This window comes from Myotis daubentonii, chromosome 14 (assembly GCF_963259705.1).
Source record: "Myotis daubentonii chromosome 14, mMyoDau2.1, whole genome shotgun sequence".
NCBI lineage: Eukaryota > Metazoa > Chordata > Mammalia > Chiroptera > Vespertilionidae > Myotis > Myotis daubentonii.
Genome location: NC_081853.1, coordinates 53,524,742 through 53,547,370, shown reverse-complemented (window position 1 = coordinate 53,547,370; position 22,629 = coordinate 53,524,742). Strand labels below are relative to the sequence as shown.

General features: G+C 45.2%; 1 protein-coding gene across 2 annotated transcripts in view; it reads left to right on the top strand.

Annotated features, from left to right (window-relative positions):
- ULK4 (unc-51 like kinase 4) overlaps positions 1 to 22,629 on the top strand; it is a 251,617-nt gene that overhangs the window by 136,245 nt on the left and 92,743 nt on the right. For both annotated transcript variants that reach the window (XM_059664478.1, XM_059664479.1), the window contains exon 32: positions 1,984 to 2,089. In XM_059664478.1, coding sequence (XP_059520461.1) covers positions 1,984 to 2,089 — 106 coding nt within the window. The remainder of the gene's footprint in view (positions 1 to 1,983; positions 2,090 to 22,629) is intronic.

The window sequence follows — 22,629 nt, the reverse complement described above, 5'->3', positions numbered from 1 at the left end:
GAAAAGGAACCACCTCTCCCGGCCTGGCTACAAGCTTATTGATCTCTCCTTTATTCTCCGCACCAAGTGTTTGGTCCTGAGTGCCCCCAGCAAGGAGGGGAGGGGCGGCTTTAACCAGGGCGTCCCTTTCCCCATGCCCTCCTGCAGCCTGGGCAGGGGCTGGCAGAGGCCTTCGGTCTGCAGGGCTCCGGGACCCCCAGGCCAGGAGCCTCGGACCCAGTTGGCTGGGGTACACTCCTGGGTTCTCAGTGTTCAGGGTGACGCAGGTCTGGAAAGGGGGCTTTTGTACAAAAGGAAATGCCTGTGCCCGTCAGGGGCTCACCCTGAGAGCACGAGGGAACCGGAAGCGTGGGCTTCACTCGAGCCAAAGACACGGCCATGAGCAGCGTAGCAGGGGCACCTGTCACCACGAAAGCTGTGCATCGAAGGCGCGTGGCTCTGTCTCCAGCGAGACTGACCTGCACGCGGTCACAGACTGGTCTGTGAACAGGGAGTGGGATGAGTTGTTTCACTGTATGGGACAAAAAGGAAAGATTTATTAGCTTCTCATCACAAAAGCAGGTCTCCTTTGTAACATCAGTTACTTTGTCATGAGTACAACGTGTCGCGTCAAGTTGGCGCTTATTAATCACCCTCTCCTTCCAACTAACTGTAGGAATAATGAGATGAAATTAGTGGCAGACCGTCGCCCCCACATTAATCTTCGTAAGCTGGTGTCAGCGAAACAGGCAAACACTAGCGTCCACTTCTAAGCGTGTGTGTCTAAAGAATGTTAGAAATCTCTAGGCTTCGGTATTTGGAAGGCAAACTCCTTGACTTGTATCAACAGAGACCTAGCAGATGAGCCTCCAGGACTGCCGTGGCTGCCCGCAGGGCGGTGCACGATGTGACGGGCAGCTTCGGAGCCAGGTGCGGTGTGGGTACTTCTGTCAGACTGGAGCCGCGTGTCCCCCTAGGACTCCGGCTGCTCTGCCGCACGTCCTCACTCTGCGACGCGGGTTATTGGAGGCTCTTCCACCTAGAGCAGTGGTCGGCAAACTCATTAGTCAACAGAGCCAAATATCAACAGTACAATGATTGAAATTTCTTTTGAGGGCCAAATGTTTTAAACTATATAGGTAGGTACATTGTTATTAACTTAATTAGGGTACTCCTAAGGCTTAGGAAGAGCCACACTCAAGGGGCCAAAGAGCCGCATGTGGCTCCCGAGCCGCGGTTTGCCGACCATGGACCTAGAGCATGACCCGACACCAGAGCAGAGGGAAAGAGGGATGACAAAGTCCTCTCTGGCCCTTAAAACTTCTGCCCAAAGGGTTTAATTGGCCAAAGCAAGTGTCCTGGACAACTGTAGTCACAAGTGGGCAGGGAAGTGACCTCCCAGGAGGAAGAGGTGGCAGTTTGTATACCTTTGTAATGACTAACTCAAAGCCAAAAATGTGGACGATCATTAAAATGGGAGGCTGGTTCCTTGAAAGACCAATGAAATAAGACTGAGCTTGGTGAGTCTGAGCCACAAGAAAGGGGAGGAGACAGTGTGCAAGGCGGTGCAGAAGGCTCAGGTCACAGAAGATTCATGAAGATATAAAGGAATGCTGTGCATAATTTTATCATATGTGCAGAACAGTTTGTCTAAGCTTTCTGTTATGATCTCAAAACATGTTTCAGGCGCGGTCTCCTCAGTCCCCAGGGCTTGATTTCTGTCCCTCTGCCTCCGTTGTCCCCGCCTAAGCACAGAGGGCTGTGTGCTTGTCCAGCTCGGGCAGGGGCTGCGGCAGCTGGCGCTCCGCGCGGTTCAGGCCGCCTCCCAGCTCACTAACTTGCCAGGGGGCGCGCCCGAGCGCGGGAGCACCTGCTTCCCTGCAGTGCAGAGGTCCTCAGGGCACCTTGTGCGGAGAATGAGGGGATGGAGGTCATTTGCTCATTTGCCTCTATCATGTGATTGTATTTCTGTGTAGTTATGATGAAAACTGTCATCTCTTGCAGGCCCACCAGGAGAACATTCTGGGTAATACCATGCAAAGTGTGATTGCATTGCTCCACAACCTGGTTGCCTGCAAGGATTCGAACATGCAGCTGCTTTATGAACACGGTAAGCGCTTCTTAGAATTTGCTTAGATTCTGTTGAGTTTTGCCTATTTGTAAGTTTTCTCATCTTATATAGAAGGGAGTCACAAAGTACTATTTAAAGTTGATCAGTCAGCCCAGCTGGTGTGGCTCAGCGGTTGAACGTCCACCGGTGAACCAAGAGGCTACCAGTTCAATTCCTGGTCAGGGCACATGCCCGGGTTGCGGGCCCGATCCCTAGTGGGGGGCGTGCAGGAGGCGGCCAGTTGGTGTTTTTCTCTCTATCCCTCTCCCTCCCTCTCTAAAATCAATAAAAGCATAATTAAAAAAAATAAAGTTGATCAATGAAAATAGATGTATAGGGTCCTATAAATAATATTACCAGCCAAAAGGGAAAGTGTGGTACGATTGTGATAGCTTCTCTACACTAACTTATTTTCTACACGGCACACTGTAAGTAGCATTGCTTAAAGATAATAATAAAAACAACAACAACAAAAAACAAATGCAAGTGTAAGCAAGGCATTTAGATGTATTGCTGTCAGTCAAAATACAAACGTATATGGTCCAAAGCACCTCATAACATGAGACCGAATGGGTCGAGGCTGAGTTTACTTTGCATCATACACATATCTTTAATTTTACAGTTGAAAACAATTTTTAAGACTTTATATTTTAAGGAAAGTTTTAGGTTTCAAACAAAATTGGGGGGGAGGTACAGAGATTTCCCACATAAACCCTACCTGCCCCCAGACAGAGGATGTGTTGGTATTGCCTCAGTCTTTTTTCTGGTTAAGGAAGTACTTATCTATTTTAATTTTATCTTTAAAAGCAAGAGTAAATAATTACTTTTGGCTTCTATGGAAATAATCAAATGATTTTTCCTTGGATCTATTTATGTAATGAGTTGTATTTAATAGGTTATGTTGTGTTAAGCCATCCGAGCACTTGAGTCAGTAACCACACTTGACCGTGATATATTATTCTCTAATTGTGCTACTTAAGCTCTTTGCTAATTTTCTTTTCAGGATTTTTCCATTGTCATGCATAAGTGTGATTGGCCTGTGGTTTTGTTTCTTGTTGGTTTTTAATAGAATACATTCTTTGCTAGGTTTTGGTGTTAACACTAAGTTGCATCTGTAATAATAAAAGTGTAATATGCTAATTAGAACGGACAGCTGAATGACCTTCCGGAAGTCATTCCAGACGTCCTTCTGGCCAAAGCCGTGGTGGTGGGGGCCGAGGAAGAGGTGGTTAGGGGCGATCAGGCAGTCAGGCGAGCAGTTAGGGACGATCAGGCAGGGAGGCAGAGTGGTTTGGGGCAATCCGGCAGGCAGAGGGGTTAGGGGTGATGAGGCAGGTAGGCAGAGTGGTTAGGGGCGATCAGACAGACAGGCAGGCAAGCAGTTAGGAGCCAGCAGTCCCGGATTGCAAGAAGGTACAGGCCGGTCTGAGGTCCCTCCTCCCCTGCACGAATTTTGTGCACTGGGCAAAGATTCTAGTATTTACAATAAAAGGAAAATTTTCCTCTTTCTGTGGTTCTGGAACAATTCAAGAATCAATGAAATTACCTATTCCTTAAAAGTTTAGTGGAATTCCCTCTGGCTTCTGCTGTTTCTAGGAGGTATATTAGTAGTGGTAGCTCTTTAACACCTTTATCTAGTTCTACAAAGGTAATTAATCTTTTTACATCTTTCCATCTCTTATAGAATCAGCTTTAGGAAATTGAGTTTTCCTAGAAAGCTTTCATTTCATACACACTTTCAAATCTATTGCCATAGATTTGGACAAAATAGGTGTTCACAGTTGTTCTATTTTCTTGGCTTCAGAAATTATCTCCCTATTACCGTTTTTTATATTATGTATTTGCGGTTTTGAGTTTTTAGTGAGTATTTAAGATAATGGTTGTTTAATTTTATTAGACTGGTTTGGAATTTAGTTGTTAGTCCTACTTAAAAAAAAAAGTCAATTTCTGCTTTTCTCTCTTAATTCATTCCTTGTGCTTTTGTTGAGTTTGTTTTACATTCTTTTTCTAAGTTCTTGAGTATCTCTAAGTTGTTTATCTCTATACCAATTCATTCTACTTATATATTTTTTTATGTATATAGAAAAGCAATATGTGAGAAAAACTGTGTCAAAGTAAGCCTCGAAGAGCACCTGCCTTGAGTGTAAGATGCAGTTCTAACTGATGAGGCGGGGACAGTGTCGTTGGCAGCACTTTCTCTTCGTTAGGGGGACATGCAGTCCTGGTGCCTGGATCAGAGAGGACTAGTCAGAACAGACACAAGGACCTCGGTGTCGCCTGCCACTCAGTAGGGCGGCCACAAGGACACTGACCGTCACCAGCACGCAACTGCATTGTGTAATTCAGGCTTTTTGTTTTAAAGTGGTCATTTTTAAATGAGCCCTTCTGGGAAAGAATGATAAAACAAAGAAAGACCTTTTGTTTACATTTGAAAATATTAGAGTTAGCCCTAACCGGTTTGGCTCAGTGGATAGAGTGTCAGCCTGAAAATATTAGAGTTATTAACATTCACAAGGGGCCCTGGCTGGTCGCCGTGCACTGACCTTTGAGTGAAGGATGTTGTCCCAGCTTCAGTGTTCCCAGCAGAGCCGTCAGAATAACGCGTTTCCACGACGGCAGCGTGCAGATCCTGCCAAAGCAGCATTGAAAGCAATGTTTGTCTGCACCGGTGTATGGTGTCTCAGAAATCAACATACTCATTCCTTGCGCGGTTTATTATAAACCTGCCTAAATCGGTGTTTTCTCAAGAGGCCAGAAAGTCACTCTGAGAGCTGTGTGGCCTTGACGTGTACTTAATAGCCACCTTAGGTTTCTCACTCGTGTGGAACATTCCAGCTCGTGTTGAACAGGAGGGGCTGGCAGACCTTTCCTGTAGAGAGCCAGGCAGGAACTACTTTAGACTCGCAGGCACGTGGTCTTCGTACTACTCGGTACTGCCAGCGCAGCAGGAGAGCAGACGCTGGGAATCCAGGCGTGCGAAACCATCTAGACATAACCGAAAGCATCACCTGGAAGGGATGGATTGGACCGGCTTCGGGAAGTCACACGGAGCAACCCCCGTGCACCGGCTGTGGTGCTGGGTAAAGCCCATCAGCCTCTCTGGGTAACGGCGCTGGCTTACAGATGGCCGCGCGCTCATCGCCGCTGCTTTCACCAAGAGGTGGAACCTCTTTCTTACCCCGGGATCCACGGCGGCATAGTGATTTCCTTCAACCAGAATGTGATGGCAGTGACGTGTGATTCCCAAGCCCGGACAGCAAGGGGCCTTGCAGCTTCCATGCAGGCTCGTGAATGCTGCCGCCACCCGGTGAAAAAGTCCGAGCCATGGCTGGTGGGTGCTCTCATGGAAGAGGGCTGAACAAATTGAACAGATACAATACTTTTAAACAGGATAGAAGAAAATGCTCCATAAGTAAATATGCAGATTTAAAAGGTACATTGTATCCGGGGTCGGGGGATGATACAAAATATCATATTCGGGTGACAGTTTTAAGCATCAAGAACAGAGAAAGGGTTGCTTTTTCATGAGGACCATCCTGAGTGAGGTGGTACCTCATGGGGTTTTGATTTTCATTTTCCTAGCGGCTAATGATGTTGAGCAGCTTTTCGTGGGCTTATTGGCTGTTTGTACATCTCCTTTGACACATTGTCTATTCAGACTGGGTTGTCTTTTTAGTATGATAGAAATTCTTTTGCTTGAATTTAAGAAGATTTCAAGTATTTTCATTGCATTGCTCTCTGCCAGGCATTTCAGAGATGATTTGCGGGGGATGACCTTGGGAACGGGTGAGTATTGGCGTAGGAGATAGGAAGAGAACTCTGACTTTTCACACAGCACCTGCCAGAACGGTCATTTTCGGGTGCCAGTCTCCGCCTGTCACTCCCTGTGCCAGCTCCTTCCTGCTCTTAGGAGCGGGCTGGACTCATTAACAGCACACAGTCCTGACTTCCCCTGCTGCCTGCCTGGCACTCTTCCCTGTGCTGTCCGGGCACGGCCAGACTCACCTCATCGCAGTTTCTGTCACACACCTGCTTCCTTCTCCCCCACACCTTCCCACGTACCTGTCCCCATCCTGCTCACCCTCCTGCTTCCTCCCGAGCTCGGCTCAAACTCCCTTTTCTCCAGGAAGCCCTTCTTGAAAGCCCCCATTCTCTTCCGTTGCACTTATCACAGTTGTAATTAAAATAGGAATGATGTCCCGACGGGCTCGCCTGCTGAGTGTTCTGTGGAAGTCCTCACAAGCCCCAGGTTCTCCCAGAGCAGCAGGTATAGAATTAGCTCTTCAGGTCGCAGAGCTGACTGCTCTCCCTGGGGGAGAGGGGACAGTCCTCCTCCTCAGTTCCGCCTGCCAGGGGCTCAGTCATCAATTGCTGTTTTCTTGGGCAGGCATTTCGTTGACCTCCACATCTTGCTGCCCAGATCTTGGAAGCAGTCGTCTTTTAATCTATAGGCTCAATAAACATGCCAGTGTCTAAAAGAGAAGTAATTGATTGATTGATATTCATGTCATCTGCTGAAAGGAGAGCCCCATGAACACAGGAGCCTGCCTGTCACTGTTGACCTCTCTGCCCCCCCCCTCCCAGTTCCTGGCGCACAGCGGTTGCTCTATAGGTGGGCACTGGCCGGATGAATGACAGGGGACGCTCAGGGCAGAGCTCACGTTTCATTTCCAGAATAAGGGCCTCGCTTCTCTGCACCCTGTCCAGCCTCAGCCCTTGGCTGCCTGCCCCAATGTGTCATCCGACTTCGGACCTCACGTCTAGTGCTTCGTATATTTCTTCCTTTGCGGTGTATTCATCGAGAACTGGATGTACAAAGGACATTATGAGATGGATTCTTCTAAGGCCACCAAAATGAGCAGCATTTGAGCTGCTGAGTGACTTTTTATCAGCTCGCACCCCGTTGCTCACATCTGGAGCCTGGCTGGCTGGTCTTAGAGGGGCAGTCCTGTCCCTGGGGCACAAAATTGTCAGCTTGGATGTGGCGGAGTGATTTTCCGGAGCTGAAACCTTATAAGCAGTGGTCTTATTTTTTGCTTCAAGCTTTCATTTTGTCCGACCTTAATTTTGAAATATGGAGAACTGTGTGTTAGGCAGATAGAAATGTCCCCTTGTCTTCCTTTAATGTTGCACTGAGATGGAATGGCCCGTGTGTCGTCGCTCCCCTGCCCACGTGTCTCCTCACCAGGGCTCAGGGAGGCCTCTTAATGTCTGCAATTCTCTGAAGCATCAAAGCCATATTATCACCCTTCAGAAAGGATTTTTCAATATAGGAAAAGAGGGAGACGTTTAACAAGCTTCTGGGCTAGGTCAGATTAAAAACATGTTAAAAATAGCAAGGAGGGACATGCAACAGAAGGTGTGAAATTATAATAGCGTCAAGGAACAGCACACAATGGGCTGTGCCTCCTAAAAATGTCTCCAGGAGCTACGGAAGGCACTTTGAAGCCGTGCTCCAGAAAAGAAGTGAAAAGTTCATTATTTAGGGGAGAATTGGAGAAGCTAGCATGTGAACGAACAGGAACATGGTATGTAATTGAAACAGCTGGGTCTGAATCCTCACTCTGCAATTTGATGAGATACTTTTGGGTCTTAATCTCTCTGGGATAATGATACCTATTTTGTATGTTTGTCTTGAGGATTAAATGATAATATATGTAAATTTGTCATGTATAATTAATAAAATTAGCATAAGTGTTTAAAAATAAACACTAAAAATAGCCAAGTGGTCCTCCCATGGGACCATGTAAGCAGATCATTAGAGGGAGAGAAATGAAACTGAAGATAAATTATTGCGATAGTATCAGCCACTTAAAACAATTGTTTTCATTGATTTTTAGAGAGAGACAAAGGGAGAGATAGAAACATTGATTAGCTGCCTCCTGCACGCCTCCTAGTGGGGATCATGCCCATAGGCATGTGCCCTGACTGGGAATTGAACCAGAGACCTCTTGGTTGATGGGTTGACACTCAACCACTGGGCCACACCAGCTGGGTGGTATCAGCCACTTTAAATGAGTTAAACTGTATCACCCCAAAAAGGTTACACTAGAAATGCAGAATACTAAAATATCTGCAGGTTGGATCTCAGAGCCATTTGAAAAGATTATTTATTTGTAGATTCTTTCTTCCCAATTTTATTGAGATATAATTGACATAGCTTTTTGTAAATTTGTGGTGTACAATGTGCTGATTTGATGCACTTATTTATTGCAAATTTATATCACATCATAGAATTACAATTTCTTTTTTGTGGTAAGGACATTTAAGTACTACTCTCCTAGCAACTTTCAAGTGTATAATACAGTATTAATAACTGTTATCACTGTGCTGTCCACTAGGTCCTCAGACCTATTCGTCTGATTACTGGAAGTTGATACTCAGAACCATGGTTCTTAAGAAGTTACAAAGAAACAAGGGTGCCTAAGATCTTAGGACGGTAAAAATCTCAGTTACACAAAGAGGAATGGAGGGATATCAGAACTATAGGCAAGTTAAGTCTCTCTAACAAAATGAATATGCTGCCAGTTTGTGGTAATGAAGAAAAGGAGGGTCTAGTCAAGGAAGGCCTGCAGCCCTACTTAAGAGGCACTAATGGGGATGAGACCTGGGAGATGGAAGTCATGAACCTGCAGATCACAGTGAGAAAAATGAACAGTTAGAGGACTATGTTCAATTTGTGGGAAAAAAAGAGTCAAAATTTCAGTGGATTAACACAAAAAGTTTATCAGTTGTATAATAGAATCCGGGGCATTTCTGGCCAGTGGGCGGCTTTGCTGCATCTCCTCCCATTTCATGGCTTAATCATTTCCCTGGATATTGAAATGCACTCTATCCAGCAGGCAGAAGCGTAACACCGTGGAGAAGGCATACCTGCTTCCTAAGAACCCCAGCTAGAAGGGAAAGTATTTGCAAATCATTTATCTGATTAGGGATTAATTTCCAGAATACATAAAGAACTACAAGTCAACAACAACAAAAATCCTTATTATAAAACTAGAGGCCCGGTGCATGAATTTGTGCACAGGTGGAGCCTGGCCGGCCCATCCCAATTGGGGCCAGCCAGCCAGGGGGAGGGGCTGCGGAAAGTTGGCCAGCTGACCCCACCCCCATCGGGCCGGTTGGCTGGCCGCAGTGTGCGTCATAGTGACCGGTTCTGGTCATTCTGATTTCTTGGCTTTTATATATAGAGACTAGAGGCCCAGTGCACAAAATTCGTGCACTCGGCGGGGGGGTCCCTCAGCCCATCCTGTGCCCTCTCGCAGTCTGGGAGCCCACAGGGAGTGGGCCTAAGCCATCAGTTGGACATCCTTAGCGCTGCTGCAGAGGCGGGAGAGGCTTCTGCCACCGCTGCTATTCTTGCCAGTCATGAGCCTGGCTTCTGGCTGAGCAGCACTCCCCCTGTGGGAATGCACTGACCACCAGGGGGCAGCTCCTGCGTTGAGCAGGATCGGGCTGAAACCGGCTCTCTGACATCCCCCAAGGGGTCCCGGATTGCGAGAGGGCGCAAGCCAGGCCAAGGGACCCCACCGGTGCACGATCAAGGCTGGGGAGGGACACGGGAGGTTGGCCAGCCAGGGAGGGATCGTGGGAGGGCTCCAGGGCATGTCTGGCCCATCTCACTCAGTCCTGATTGGCCTGACCCCAGCAGCAAGCTAACCTACCGGTCGGAGCATCTGCCCTCTGGTGGTCAGTGCACATCATAGCGAGCGGTTGAGCGGCCTTAGCATATCATTAGCATATTACTCTTTGATTGGTTAAACAGACGATCAGATGACCAGACACTTAGCATATTAGGCTTTTATTACATAGGATGGACAAAGGACTTAAATAGACGTTTCTATTCAAAGGAAGTATGAATAGCCATTAACCCCATGAAAAGATGCACAACATTATTTGTCATTAAATGCACTTTAAAACCATAATGAGACCACTTCATACCTTAGGATGATTATTTTTTTTTTAAAAGGAAAATAACAAGTGATGGTGAGGATCTGGAGAACTTGGAACTCTTATGCATTACTGGTGGGAATGTAAAATGGTGTAGTGGTCATGGAATCCAATATGGTGATTCTTCAAAAAGTTAAACACAGAATTACCATATCATTCAGCAATTCCCTTTCTCAGTATATGCCCAAAAGAATTGAAAACAGGGACTAAAACAGATATTTACAAATTCATTGAAGCATTATTCGCAATTGTCAAAAGGTGGAAACCACTCATGTGTCCATCAGCAGATGAATGGACAATGAAATGTGGTGTATATGTACAATGGAATATTAGCCATAAAAAGGAATAACCTGATTTATGCAACAGCATGGATGAACTTTGAAAACATTTTGCTAAATGAAAGAAGCCAGACACAAAAGGACAACTATTGTATGACTTCACTTATTAAAGTACCTAGAATAGACACATTTGTAGAGACAGAAAATAGAATCATGGTTACTAAGGCCTGGGAGGGTGGTTAGTGGGGAGATGCTGTTTAATGGGCACAGAGATTCTGTTTAGGATGATGACAGTGGTTTATGCAACATTATAAAGGTAGTTAATGCCACTGAACTGTATACCTAAAGACAGTTAAAATGGTCTGTTTTATGTATATTTTACCCACGCCCCTGGAAATGACCCACGTTCCTGTTGCCCACATGCCATGGGTGAGAACGAGGCTCATGGTCTCGTTAGGATGCAGGGAGTTTGGGCCATGGAGTGCCTGGCTGAGCCTCAAATTCAAGTTGCCTACCACCTGCGTTCAGGAGGGGACACTGATGTCCCAGGTGTGCGATGGCAGAGGTCTTCTCTGTATGAGGATCCCGCCGGGTTTACTTCTGGGCGACACGTTACACATTGCAGTCACTCTAGAGGCTGCTTAGCTTCCAGCAGCCACGCTGGTGAGGCGGGTGGAAACGTTCCTTCTGAAGGGTAGGGAGACCATCCGGAGCTCCCGGCACCGTCCTCACACGTGTGTCCTTCTCTCCTGCGGAATGGGAGACCGTTCATGACGCGAGTTGCTCCAAAATGCAGGCCTTGTCCTGGTGAAGGTGCCAGGGCATCCGCTTCCTGTTCAAGATAAGATCTTCCCAAAGATTTGAAGTGTTGAGAGGTCAACCTCTGGACGAGGGAGGCAGCAGGGAGTGCTCCCCACTGTGGGTGACAGGAGCCTTGAAGGGAGGCCCACAGAGAAGCGATTCCAGTGCTGGTGGGAGCCTGGCTTGTGGCCTCTGGGGCCCCTTAACCGCTCTGGATCGTCTGTGGTTCTTTCTTAGACTCATGAGTTTGCAAACATTCCTGCAGCCTCCAGGATGAAACGCAGAGGAGGAGTTAATGAAATGAAAGAAAGCTATTAAGATGTAAATTGTTTTCTCTGTAAGTGCTTTCCCCAAGTGCTGAAACATACATTTACTTTCATTCCCTTCTGTCTGGGCCGCGGACACTCAGAACTCAGGGTGGAAATGTGGAATCATGCAGGTTATTCCCTCACAAAGAGGCACAGCTAACATCTGGCTCTCTCTTTTTTCCTTTAAATGGTACAATCAGCGGCTGTATCATATCTCTGATGCCTTCTCTTTTATATCCTTAGCTTTAGAGGAAAAGAAATCTAACGCCGAACAGCAATTACCGTAGCACATTGCTGCCATATTCAGCAAGCAGTAGGACGTGTAAAGTGAGGACAGCTCTCGATGGGATTAGAAGAGTAATAAAACTTTATAGAGGAGTTTAATAACTCATCTCCAGACCACGGAGCAAAGCTCATCGTCCGCCTTCCCCGATGAAGTGTCCACTCCGTCCTGAGGGCCAGTGCTCTGACCTTCAGTCAGATGTCAAGAGATCACTTAGGTGTCAGATGTGCTTACTGTGCATCTTGCTGTGAGAGCCCACAGAATTTTGCACACTTGAAAAAGAGTCCTCCCAGAGCAGTGATCTCACATAACGTTTTTAATAGAATGTAAGGTATCAGCTCTTTCCATATACAGGTACGTCGAGGAGTGATTGTCAGACAGTAAAATGAGCTTCTGCTCATCTAAGCACCAAACTTTGGACTCGATCCAGTCTCTTTCTCCAGGTGTCTCTTGGAGATCGGCTATAAATAGCTGAATCAATCACAGGCCATTTATCTCCTGTTCGGCTAACGTTTTCCACCATAACTGAGCCTCCCCTCCCTCCGAACTGCCCTCTTTCCCTGCGCCACGCCCAGACTCCTTTTCCTGTTGGAGACAGTTGTTGTGATTTGTGTTTTATTTCCTTCAGTTTCATTCAATAACCCTTTTTTAAAATTACAGAGTGTTTAGAGTTGGAGTATGCATAAAGCTCATTTATTCAAACCCCTCAGTGCACCAGTGATGAAAGTGAGGGCCATGGGGTGCAGAAACTTGTCCTGGGGGCCCCCAGCTGGAAAGCAGCTGGATGACCAGGAGGTTCAGAGGTTTGAACTTGAGCTACCTTCCTTACGTCTTCACCAAGGGCTGGCTCCCCTCGCCCCCCATCGTCAGAAAAGCAAGCGGGGTATTCCTTTCTGCTCTTGCTTTGTTTGTGGACGACTTGTTTTGGACTGGAACGCTGCCCTCTCCCTTTGAGGCTAGTACTGAGTATTGCTGGTAACTCAGGGTTCCTCTCGACACAGTTCAGCACCTCCTGCCTTGGTGTCCTGGTGGCCAATGGCACGTGTTTACCGTGGTGTTTTCCTAAGACCTCTGGCCATGTTTAGAACAGGCATCTCTGCCCAGGAAACAAGGCCTTGCATTCCTGCTGGGCTCCCCCCACATGCACGTTCCAGCCAGACGCAGTGTTCACGCTGTGCCCTGGTGTGCACCTGCTACGGAAAGCCTGGCAGTTCCTGCAAGGGAAAGTTTCAAATAATATTCTAGAGAGACAGGAGATGCTATATTTAAAATAAAGGAGAAAGGCTAATTGTGGCTTGCTAGCTCATTTCTTTTTTTATTGCTAATTGATCTTCCATTGTATTTACCGTGTATGTTCCGTGAACATTCCATTGGATCACCACAGTTTGTTTATCCACTGACTGGGAAACATCTCGGTCGCTTCCAGGTTTGATGAATAAAACCGCCGTGAGCATGCGTGTGAGGTTTCTGTGTGGACTGCAGTTTGCAGCTCATTTGCGTAAAAATCGAGGCGCACCATTGCCGGAATGGATAGGATTCCTGTGCCGAGTTTTGTAAGGAAGCGCCCCGCTGTCTTCCGAGGGGCCGGACTGTTTCCATGCCCGCCAGCTCCCACCCTCACGGGCATGGGCGCTGTCAGTCAGCGTTTTGGGCTTCCACCCCTCAGTATGTTTGGGTGGGATCTCGTCGTTGTTTTGATTTGCAGCTCCCTGATGACATAGACTGTGGAGCAGGGTGTCACGTGCTTGTCGGCCACCTGCGCATCTCCTTTGATGAGGTGTGTGCAGATCCCTGGCCTGTTTTTTAATTGGGTTGTTTGTTTTCTTATTGTTGAGCTCCGAGGATTCTCTGTATATTTTGGATACAAGTCCTGTCTCAGATGTGTTTTGCAAATGTGCTCTCTCGGCCTGTGGCCTGCCTGTTCATTTCCCTCTGGTTTCGTTTTGATACTTGGTTTTAATTTTAATGGCTGTGATAGCCGAAAAGCCAGCCCCGCACCCATGCGCGCGTCTGCGTGGAGGGCATGCGCATTGACTCTGCTTCCGAAGTCATAGTTGTTTTCAAAACCACACACCAGTTATGCAAAGGCATTTAAATAATTTGCCTAGTAAATTTTCATTTTTCCCGAATATTGCTGTTCTTACAAACTAATTGGAACATGTTGCATTCTTATATAGATTTAAGACCTACTGAGATTTACTTGAAAAAAAAAAAAACCCACACATTTAAATGGGGGTGAAAATAGCTTCCAACTTTTTGACATTTTGTAAACTTCTTATGGCGTGTTAGCAGGCAGTAATAAAGTACAGTGGTGGGTTTTTAACATGACTAAACACGTCAACCGGCACACAGATCTAGGCAGGGAGCACTCGGCCCACCAGAAGCTCCTTCCAGTCCCTTCCCCACCCGTGCTCATGTCCACAGCTAATCAGTATTCTGATTTCTGTCACCATCGATCCGTTTTCTCTGTTCTTGTGCTTCTTATGAAGGAAACAAAATATATCGACTTACTGGCTAGCTACGTTCATGAAATAATTTCTGTGAGAGTTACCCACATTGTTCTTTATAACGCTTTTTTAAATATTTAAAATATTGCCCTGGCTGGTTTGGCGCAGTGGGTAGAGCGTCGGCCTGCAGACTGAAGGGTCGCAGGTTCGATTCCGGTCAAGGGCATGTACCTTGATTGCGGGTACATCCCCAGTCGGGGGCATGCAGGAGGCAGCTGATCGATGTTTCTCTCTCATCGATGTTTCTAACTCTCTATCCCTCTCCCTTCCTCTCTGTAAGAAATCAATAAAATATATATTTAAAAAAATGTAAAATATTGCTTGATAGTATCCCAATTTATGAATATATTGCAGTTTTTCCCTTTTCCTGCTGAGGGACATTGGCTTGTCTGTTATGAATAAAGCTGCTGTTAACATTCTTCTACGTGTCTTTTTGTGGACACAGCCCCTCATTTGTTTTGGTTACATACAGAAACACACGTACATATGTACACAATTATTTGGAAATGCTGAATCACATGGAAGACATCCATGTTAAAACTTCTCCTTCTCCTTGCAGGGACGGGTTAAATGTGCATGTTCAGAGGGGTGTGCGTGTGTGTGAATATCTGTTCGGTAGTATACTGACAACTTTTTTGTCATCACACAAAGTCTTAGCAAGTATCTCTTCGTAAAGCAAAAACTGTGTCAGATAGCCGCAAGGTTAGCAGCTCTTTTAAGGTCTCAGCCACGAGATAAGCCCTTGAATTGTGGTTCTTCTGATCACTCTACATCTCATCACAAAACATTATAAAGATTTGCCGATTTTTCTTTTTTTTATAGAAATAATCACATCGCCGGCTTAGTGCTTGAGAGTGGGTACTCGCGACCCCGTGACCTGGGTTGCAGTCCTGGTTCGGAAATGAACAGTCTGTGACCTCGGACAAGTCTTCTGTGGGCCTCAGTGGCTCCACCTGTCACGTCCAGGCCAGGGGCTTGTTGCAAGGACTTGGCAAAGAGCGTGAAAGAGGCCACAACGTTGTCTTGTGCGAAGTTCATGCTCCACAAACACTGCACATGCGTACAACCGTGTGTGTGTGTGTGTGTGTGTGTGTGTGTGTGTATTTAATTTTGCTGTTATTGTTGCTCTAGCACGTTACATTTCTGCCATGTAAGGACCCTGCTGCAGTAGTTTGCCGGTGAGTGATGCTGGGGACGAATTGTACTTGTGGGCTTATCTTTGTAACCTTACCCCGAGAGTAATTATTTTAAAATTTCAGATCAAAGCATGTATTCCATTAGTGCTTTCACTTACGTGGGTTCTAATAAAAACGTTTCTAGTAAATGATTTGCTGTCCAGCATATATCTCCTGTAGCACATCTTTTCTTTAGTGACTCACAGAAAAAGTAATTATTCGCCTATTTCTTGATAGAAACAGAGTCTGGAATTACCGTGAGTAGAGTCAGTTTTGGAATGGCTGCACTGTGATCCGGCCTCTCAGAATGTATAATTCCTTCCAATCCGTGCTGTGGTGCAGTCACACAATGAAGGCTACAGAGCCGCGAGAAGAACTGCTATTGTTCTACAACCACAACTACTGGTGGCATGGGTGGGCCTCAGGAACAGACCTTGTGATTCCAGTTATACAAGCTGCAGAACCGGGCCGCTAATCCTTGATGCGCCAAGTCCGAGTAGTAATGGCTTTGGGGAGGCGAAGTGTGTGAGGGAGTGCATGAGGACTCTGGCTGCTGGCAACTTTCTCTCAAGCTGCAGGCTGGCTCTGTGGGTGTGCTCAGTTTGGGAAAGTTCATTTAGGTGTGCACTTATATTTGTACCTTTTTATGTGTCTACTACATATCAGTAAGAAGTTTTTCTAAAATGTCTCATATCGATGATACATGCAGATCGTATGTAAACATTCGGCGTCTGTGTACCCTAGATTAAGTCAGATTGGTTTGCCACTTGACACTACCGCATGGTTACTGTGAGACCTTGTACGCTCAGACAGGGCACCTGTGTGAACTACTTCCTCATCTGTAAAATGGGTATAATATCATCATTGTTTAGTTACATTGAGAATTAACATGGCACATAGATGCCTTTGAGAAAAGCTCATTTCATTCTCTTTAATGGACAATGTATGTGTGTATGGGTGTGTGTGCATGCAAAAATTACACTCATGTATATGTGTGTATACATAAAACTACATGTATATATACCCATGCACACATCTATGATAGAATGCAACAACTCAGTGAATTTTATATTACAACTCATGATAAGTGCCGGAAGCCGGTCCATCCTTGCTGCTTGACACAGTCGCTGCAGGAAAGAAACATCTGCACAGCATATGTTTCAAGGGACCTGGCATATATAGCATACTGTTCTTAATATGTTTGCTCCCCTTAGCGCTGTGTGTTTTAACCAAGGTCACCTCTCCGAGAAAGGTTGTTTCCCCAGGTAGGAATTTTTCCCTGAAGTCAGGGAGGGCATGAAACTCCTTAACTAAGTGCCAGGCGGGTAGTTAATCACTACAAACAATCATGCTTAAGCTACATAATCTTTACTCCCTGGAATGGAGATAAGAAACGCCCTAACCTTTGTAATAGAAATTGACAGGATTAAAATCAACTGGTATAAATACGGATGTAACAAGACAATAAACAGCAGAGCCTCTCTGGAGATCGAGACCAGAACTTGGCTGGAGATCCTGGCTAGGCTGCTGATCAACTGAACGCTGTCTCCGTGTCATTCCTTCTTCGCCGACTCCGTCTACACCTTTGGGGACCCCTGGACCTGCTGGGGCTGGACCCCGGCAGATAAGATTCAAAATGATCTTTTTAAAATGAAATGCTATTGCCCTAACCAGTTTGGCTCAGCGGATAGAGTGTCGGCCTGCAGACTGAAAGGTCCCAGGTTCGATTCTGGTCAAGGTCATGTACCTCGGTTGCGGGCACATCCCCAGTAGGAGGTGTGCAGGAGGCAGCTGATTGATGTTTCTCATCGATGTTTCTAACTCTTTATCCCTCTCCCTTCCTCTCTGTATAAAATCAATAAAAATATATTTAAAAAAATAAAATGAAATGCTATCTCTAAATATAGTTTCAGTTTACGTTTTACATAAAAGTATAACTATGGAGCAGAGTTCATTGAATGCTTTTTTTATTTTTACAGTGAGATTGTGGCTATATATTTTTTTCTGTCTAAAAGCTATTATGTGTAATAAAACAGATCATTGGTTGCATTTAGGTTGTTAGAGATGATAGGATGGGATCTAATAATGATTTTTCTCCCTTTGCAGCCTGTCAGATTTAATCAGCAGGTAATCAGACATTGATGGAAAATGAAATTCACAGTTATGCTCTACACATCTATATTTGCATATATCCGTCTGAGGAACGGAGGCAGCCGTAGTCCAAAATAAGGGAAATGGCTCTTATTCCCATTCACTTGGTAATTGCCGTATTCACTATTTGTTGAGAACTAATTCACTCTGGATGAGAAAGTATAAATGATCTGTGTCCAATGTGTGTCAGGTCATATATGTGACAGGTTCAGACCTGGGAGACGAGGTGTGTGCACAGGCTGGGTATGGAAGGCCTCTTTTAAGATGACATTTCCGCAGAGACGGGGAGGGAGAGAGGGAGAGTCGTACCGGTTTTAAGGGGGGCGAGCATTCTCTTCCTGCCCCATTGCACTTCCCAGGTTAATTCAAAATCAAATGGCCCAAAAGAAAAGATTTAAAAATACCTTTCTTCTACAAAAACATCTCTCTACCTGTCCTGTTGCGTTTTGTTTGCTTTGTTTCGGCTATTTGGACTCAGCCAGCATGGTCTTTCCTGTGGCTGAAATCAGAGCACGGATTGAGACGACTCGTTGTGAGTGTGGAGGTTCTGGAAGTCCATATTCCCCGCCCCAGCTGCCCTCTTCAGAGCCCTTGCTTACGTTTGAAATGCGTCTCCATCGCGAGGAAGACTCAGATGTTTGGAGGCGAAGAGCGTGCTGATTCATGGCATTGGCGATGTAGAGCATTCAAATGCCAGCTCCTCACCATCAGGCTGCTTCTTTCTTTAAAAAATACCACAGGATTTATAAAGCACATAGACTAATTACGTATGTTATATTTTAAGTTAAATATAATGTGAAAAAGAGATGTTAGTAGTTAGGTTAATTTTTCAGCCAGTCAAACTCGGTGTTTTTCATCTTTTTCAACATTCTAACCTAAATAGACAATTTTAAAAAAGGTATCCTGTGACCTTAGCAGGCATTTTCCAGAGTTTTAGAGTGGAAAGGACCTTTCGAGCGCCTTCCAATCTGATTCCTTACCTTCAGCCAGGAGGTCTGGAGGAAGGGGGGAAGGTGGAGACTCCCAAACCAACGCCCTCTTGCCCGTTTCCTGGGTCAGCTTCAGGCCACAGGTGTGCCTGTAGTGGAAGAAGAGCTGCTGTCACGATTATTTTACAAATGATCCCTGGAAGGTTTACACAGATTTGATTTGTTAACAACTAAATTTTGACCTCACCTTTATTTGCCTTCGTGCTCCCTGTAGCAGCGCGTGGCGCACCCACTTGATGGAGTCTCTCTAATCCAGGGGTTCTCAACTTTCTGGCCCTTTAAATACAGTTCTTAATATTGTGACCCAACCATAAAATTATTTTCGTTGCTACTTCGTAACTGTCATGTTGCTACTGTTATGAATCGTCATGTAAATATCTGATATGCAGGATGGTCTTTCGTTCGACCGCCAAAGGGGTCGCGACCCACAGGTTGAGAACCGCTGCTCTAATCGGTGTATGACCTCCGTGCAATTAAAATAAGTAGGTGTGTGTTGCGTGCTGTTGAGTCAGCTCCGCTCTGGTGTCCCTGGGAATCGGTGATGTCCACGACGCCCAGGCCTCACTCAGCAGCCCCGCTCAGCTCCTGTAAACTCCGGCTCTGCTGCTTTGATGGAGCCGATCCGTCTCATACGTGGTCTTCCTCTTTTCCTGCTGCCTCCTGTCGGTCCCAGCATCACCGTCTTTTCCCGAGAACCCGGCCTTCTCATGACGTGCCCAAAGCAGGACAGATTCAGTTTTGTTGTTACAGAAAAACTGGACAAGAACCAAACAGCGCTCTGAGAGTTTGGAGTTACACTTTATTCACCTCGGCGGGCTTAGGGAAATGAATCCAAATTCTAAGCGAAGCTACAAGCAGAACTTCCCTTTTTGTGGAAGAGCCAGCCCTTTGTGTGCTTGCTGGCGGCGGCCTTGAAAACTACACAGTTCTATCCAATTAAAAAATGCACCTGGCATGGCACGGGGTGTCTCTAGTCTCTGGCCTACAAGGTCAGACAGCTAAGTTTCTCTCCCCCACTATTCAAGCAGGCTAGAAAGCAAAGTTACTTTTTTTCAGAATTAGATAGAGGCCGTCCAAAGAATAGCAGAGAATTCCAAACAGTAGTTTTACAGAATAGGGGTTTTCCTTCACATTGTCATCTTTGCCTCCAGCAATGTTCCTGGTTTCATTTGCTCTAGGACCTACGTATTCATCTTTCTGGTGTCCAGGGTGTCTGTGGAGCTCTCCTCCCTCACCGTCTTTCAGATGAAACACCATTTTTTTCCCATCAGCCCTCATCACTGGCCAACGTTCACATCCGTGCCTAGTAATTAGGAGTATGAGGGTGTGGGTGATCTTAGCCTTGGTCTCCAACCACACACCTTTGCTCTTGATCTTTCCTAATTCTTCCATCAGTGCCCTGTGAGTCTCAGCCTTCTCCTGGCTTCTTGGCTCCATTTAAATTGACAACTGAACCTACGTAAGCAACGTCTTTAACAATTTCATTGTCTTCATTGCATTTGTTAAAATTGCCTATTTTTTTCTGTAATAGTGATTTTTTTCTATTAAATGCAGTTCTGCTTAGGCTCTCTCTTCTTTCACTTTTGTCACAGGTCATTTCAGATCATTGCTACTTTCTGCCACTAAGATGGTGTCATCAGCATATCTTAAGTTCTACTTCTTCCACCAATTTTTACTCCTTCCTAAGTCTGGTCCACTTTTTCATATACCATGTCCTGTGTGCATGTTAAACAAGTAAGGAAGTAAAATGCACCCTGGTCTGACACCTTGGTCTGTAGGAAACCATTCTTTCCATTTTCTGTCTTGAGAGTGGTTGGCTGTTCACAATAGAAACAACTTTGAAACCCAATGTTCTGTTACATTCTACCTATGAGACTTGAGTTCCTGGCTCAATAGCAGTAGTGGCAAGAAAATGACAGAATGAATGAATGAAGCTCGCCCAGGGAAAGGCATGTAACAGAGCCCATTTTAATTGAGCCTGATATTTGTCACCAAATTTCATAAGACAGAAAGTAATACAGACTCGTAAGATTTAGGTCAGATTTTTGCTGGGCCAGATTTCCCATTTCAGCGTGTGCTCTCTATAGATTTGTCTTTTCTGGACATTTCACATAAATGGGGTCATATAGTACATAGTCTTTTGCGTCTGGTAAAAGTCTGTTAAAAGTATAGTGTTTAGGAGAAATTCTAATTGTCTATTTTCTGTTCCATTGATATTTACTTTTCTCTTTATTAATTCCTTCTATTTATTTTGGCTTAATTGGTGTCGTCTCTCCCCCCCCCCCCCCGGATTCTTAAGATGGGAATTTATAGAACTGATTTGAAAGCTTCCTTCTTTTCTAGCATTTATAGCTACAGAGCTCTTTCTAATCTAAGCACTATATTTTTATCATCATTTTGACATATTTTTTAAAATTTCCTGTGATTTCTTCTTTAACCCATGGGTGTTTTAGAAGTTTATTGTTTAATACACATACATTTGGGGATTTTCTAAATACTTTATTGATTTCTAACCTTTTTCCAGTTGTGTTGAAAGAACACATTCTATAAGATTTCCATTTTTTGAAATCTATCGAGACGTAATATTTTGGCCTGGCATGTGGTCTGTCTTGAAGGTTTCGTGTGTATTGGGGAAGAATGTATATTCTGCGGTTGTGGATATAATAATCTGTGAAAATCGTTGGCCTCAAGGTGATTGGGAGGGAGTGCTGTTCAGATTTTTTAATCGGATTTTCTCTATATTGATTTTGTGTGTGTGTGTCTGTCACTGAGAGGCCAGTGTTGAGAATCTCTGGTTATAACTGGACATGCCTGTTTGTGCTCCTGTTTTAACCGTGTCCCCTCGTTTATTTTCCTCTGTGGTTATTTCTGCCAGCTTCATCTTTTACGTCCGTATTTAACTGAGCACTTAACCAGTCCCTTTATGGCTTGAATCGATGTCCAGTGTGACTTTAGGTTGTTCAGAAATGTGATATGTAAAAGCTGCAGGTGGAGATGCTCCCCACTGGAATTTATTTCCTCCGCCGGAAAACTGAACCGAAACGCGCTTGCTGGCTGTCATTTACGTGGCTGCGTTCGTGTTGCATATCTCCCATCCAAGTACTAACCAGGCCCGACCCTGCTTAGCTTCCGAGATCAGATGAGATCGGGCGCATTCAGGGTGGTATGGCCGTAGACTAGTGTTGCATACCTGATCCTGCTCTGCGTCTCCTGCAGCGGCAGCTGGGACGGGCTTGCTCGGCGACTGGCACCTGCCAGGGAACTAATGAGGAAAGATGTCACCAAAGCAAAAGGTTGTCATGGCTTGATAGACCCGCTGTGCACAAATGCTGAAATCACTTTTGCAAAATAAGGTTTGAATGAAGCAGATTTATTTCCAAGGCAGGATGTCTTGGTGCCATGGCAGTTCCATCTCTTCTCTTTCCTTGTCGTTTAGCCCTTCATAGCTCTCTGGTGGTGGGAGAGCTTCGGCTTCGTATATGAAGCCCTCTCCCTTACCTTTCTTACCCTTATCTCTTTCTCATTACATCTTTTGAAAACAAATCTTGCTTTTTGTTGTGAGGTTTATTTTGTTGTTGTTGTTGGGGTTTTTTTTTCATTTACACATTGGACTTAATAGTCTTATTTTCCTTTTTTTGTCATTTCAGTTACAGAAAAAGCGATCTTGCATAGTGGGTACTAGCATAGACCGTAGAGCCAGATGGCCTTGGCGAAGTTACCTAACCTTTCTGAGCCTCAGTTTCATCATCTGTGAAATGGAGTTGTTCATGGGATTTTGGTTAGATACCTGTTAGAGCACTTAGAATAGTACCTGGCACTTGGTAAGAGCCATACTGGCTTTTTTGCTATCATTACTGCTTTTCTGTACTGACTTATTCTAATACCTAATTTTTAGCTTTTAAGTATTGATTTATAAATAATAGTAACGGTTTATTATTATCCATTTTTATTGAAAGTGTATAGAGATGGTTTTCCATAAAGAGTTTTAATAGGTTTGGAATAAATAACATTCATTTGCCGCATTCTGGACATAATTCTAAAATATCAGAGCTAATGGAACCTTGATATCACACAGGCTCCTTCCTCATTTTCTAAGGA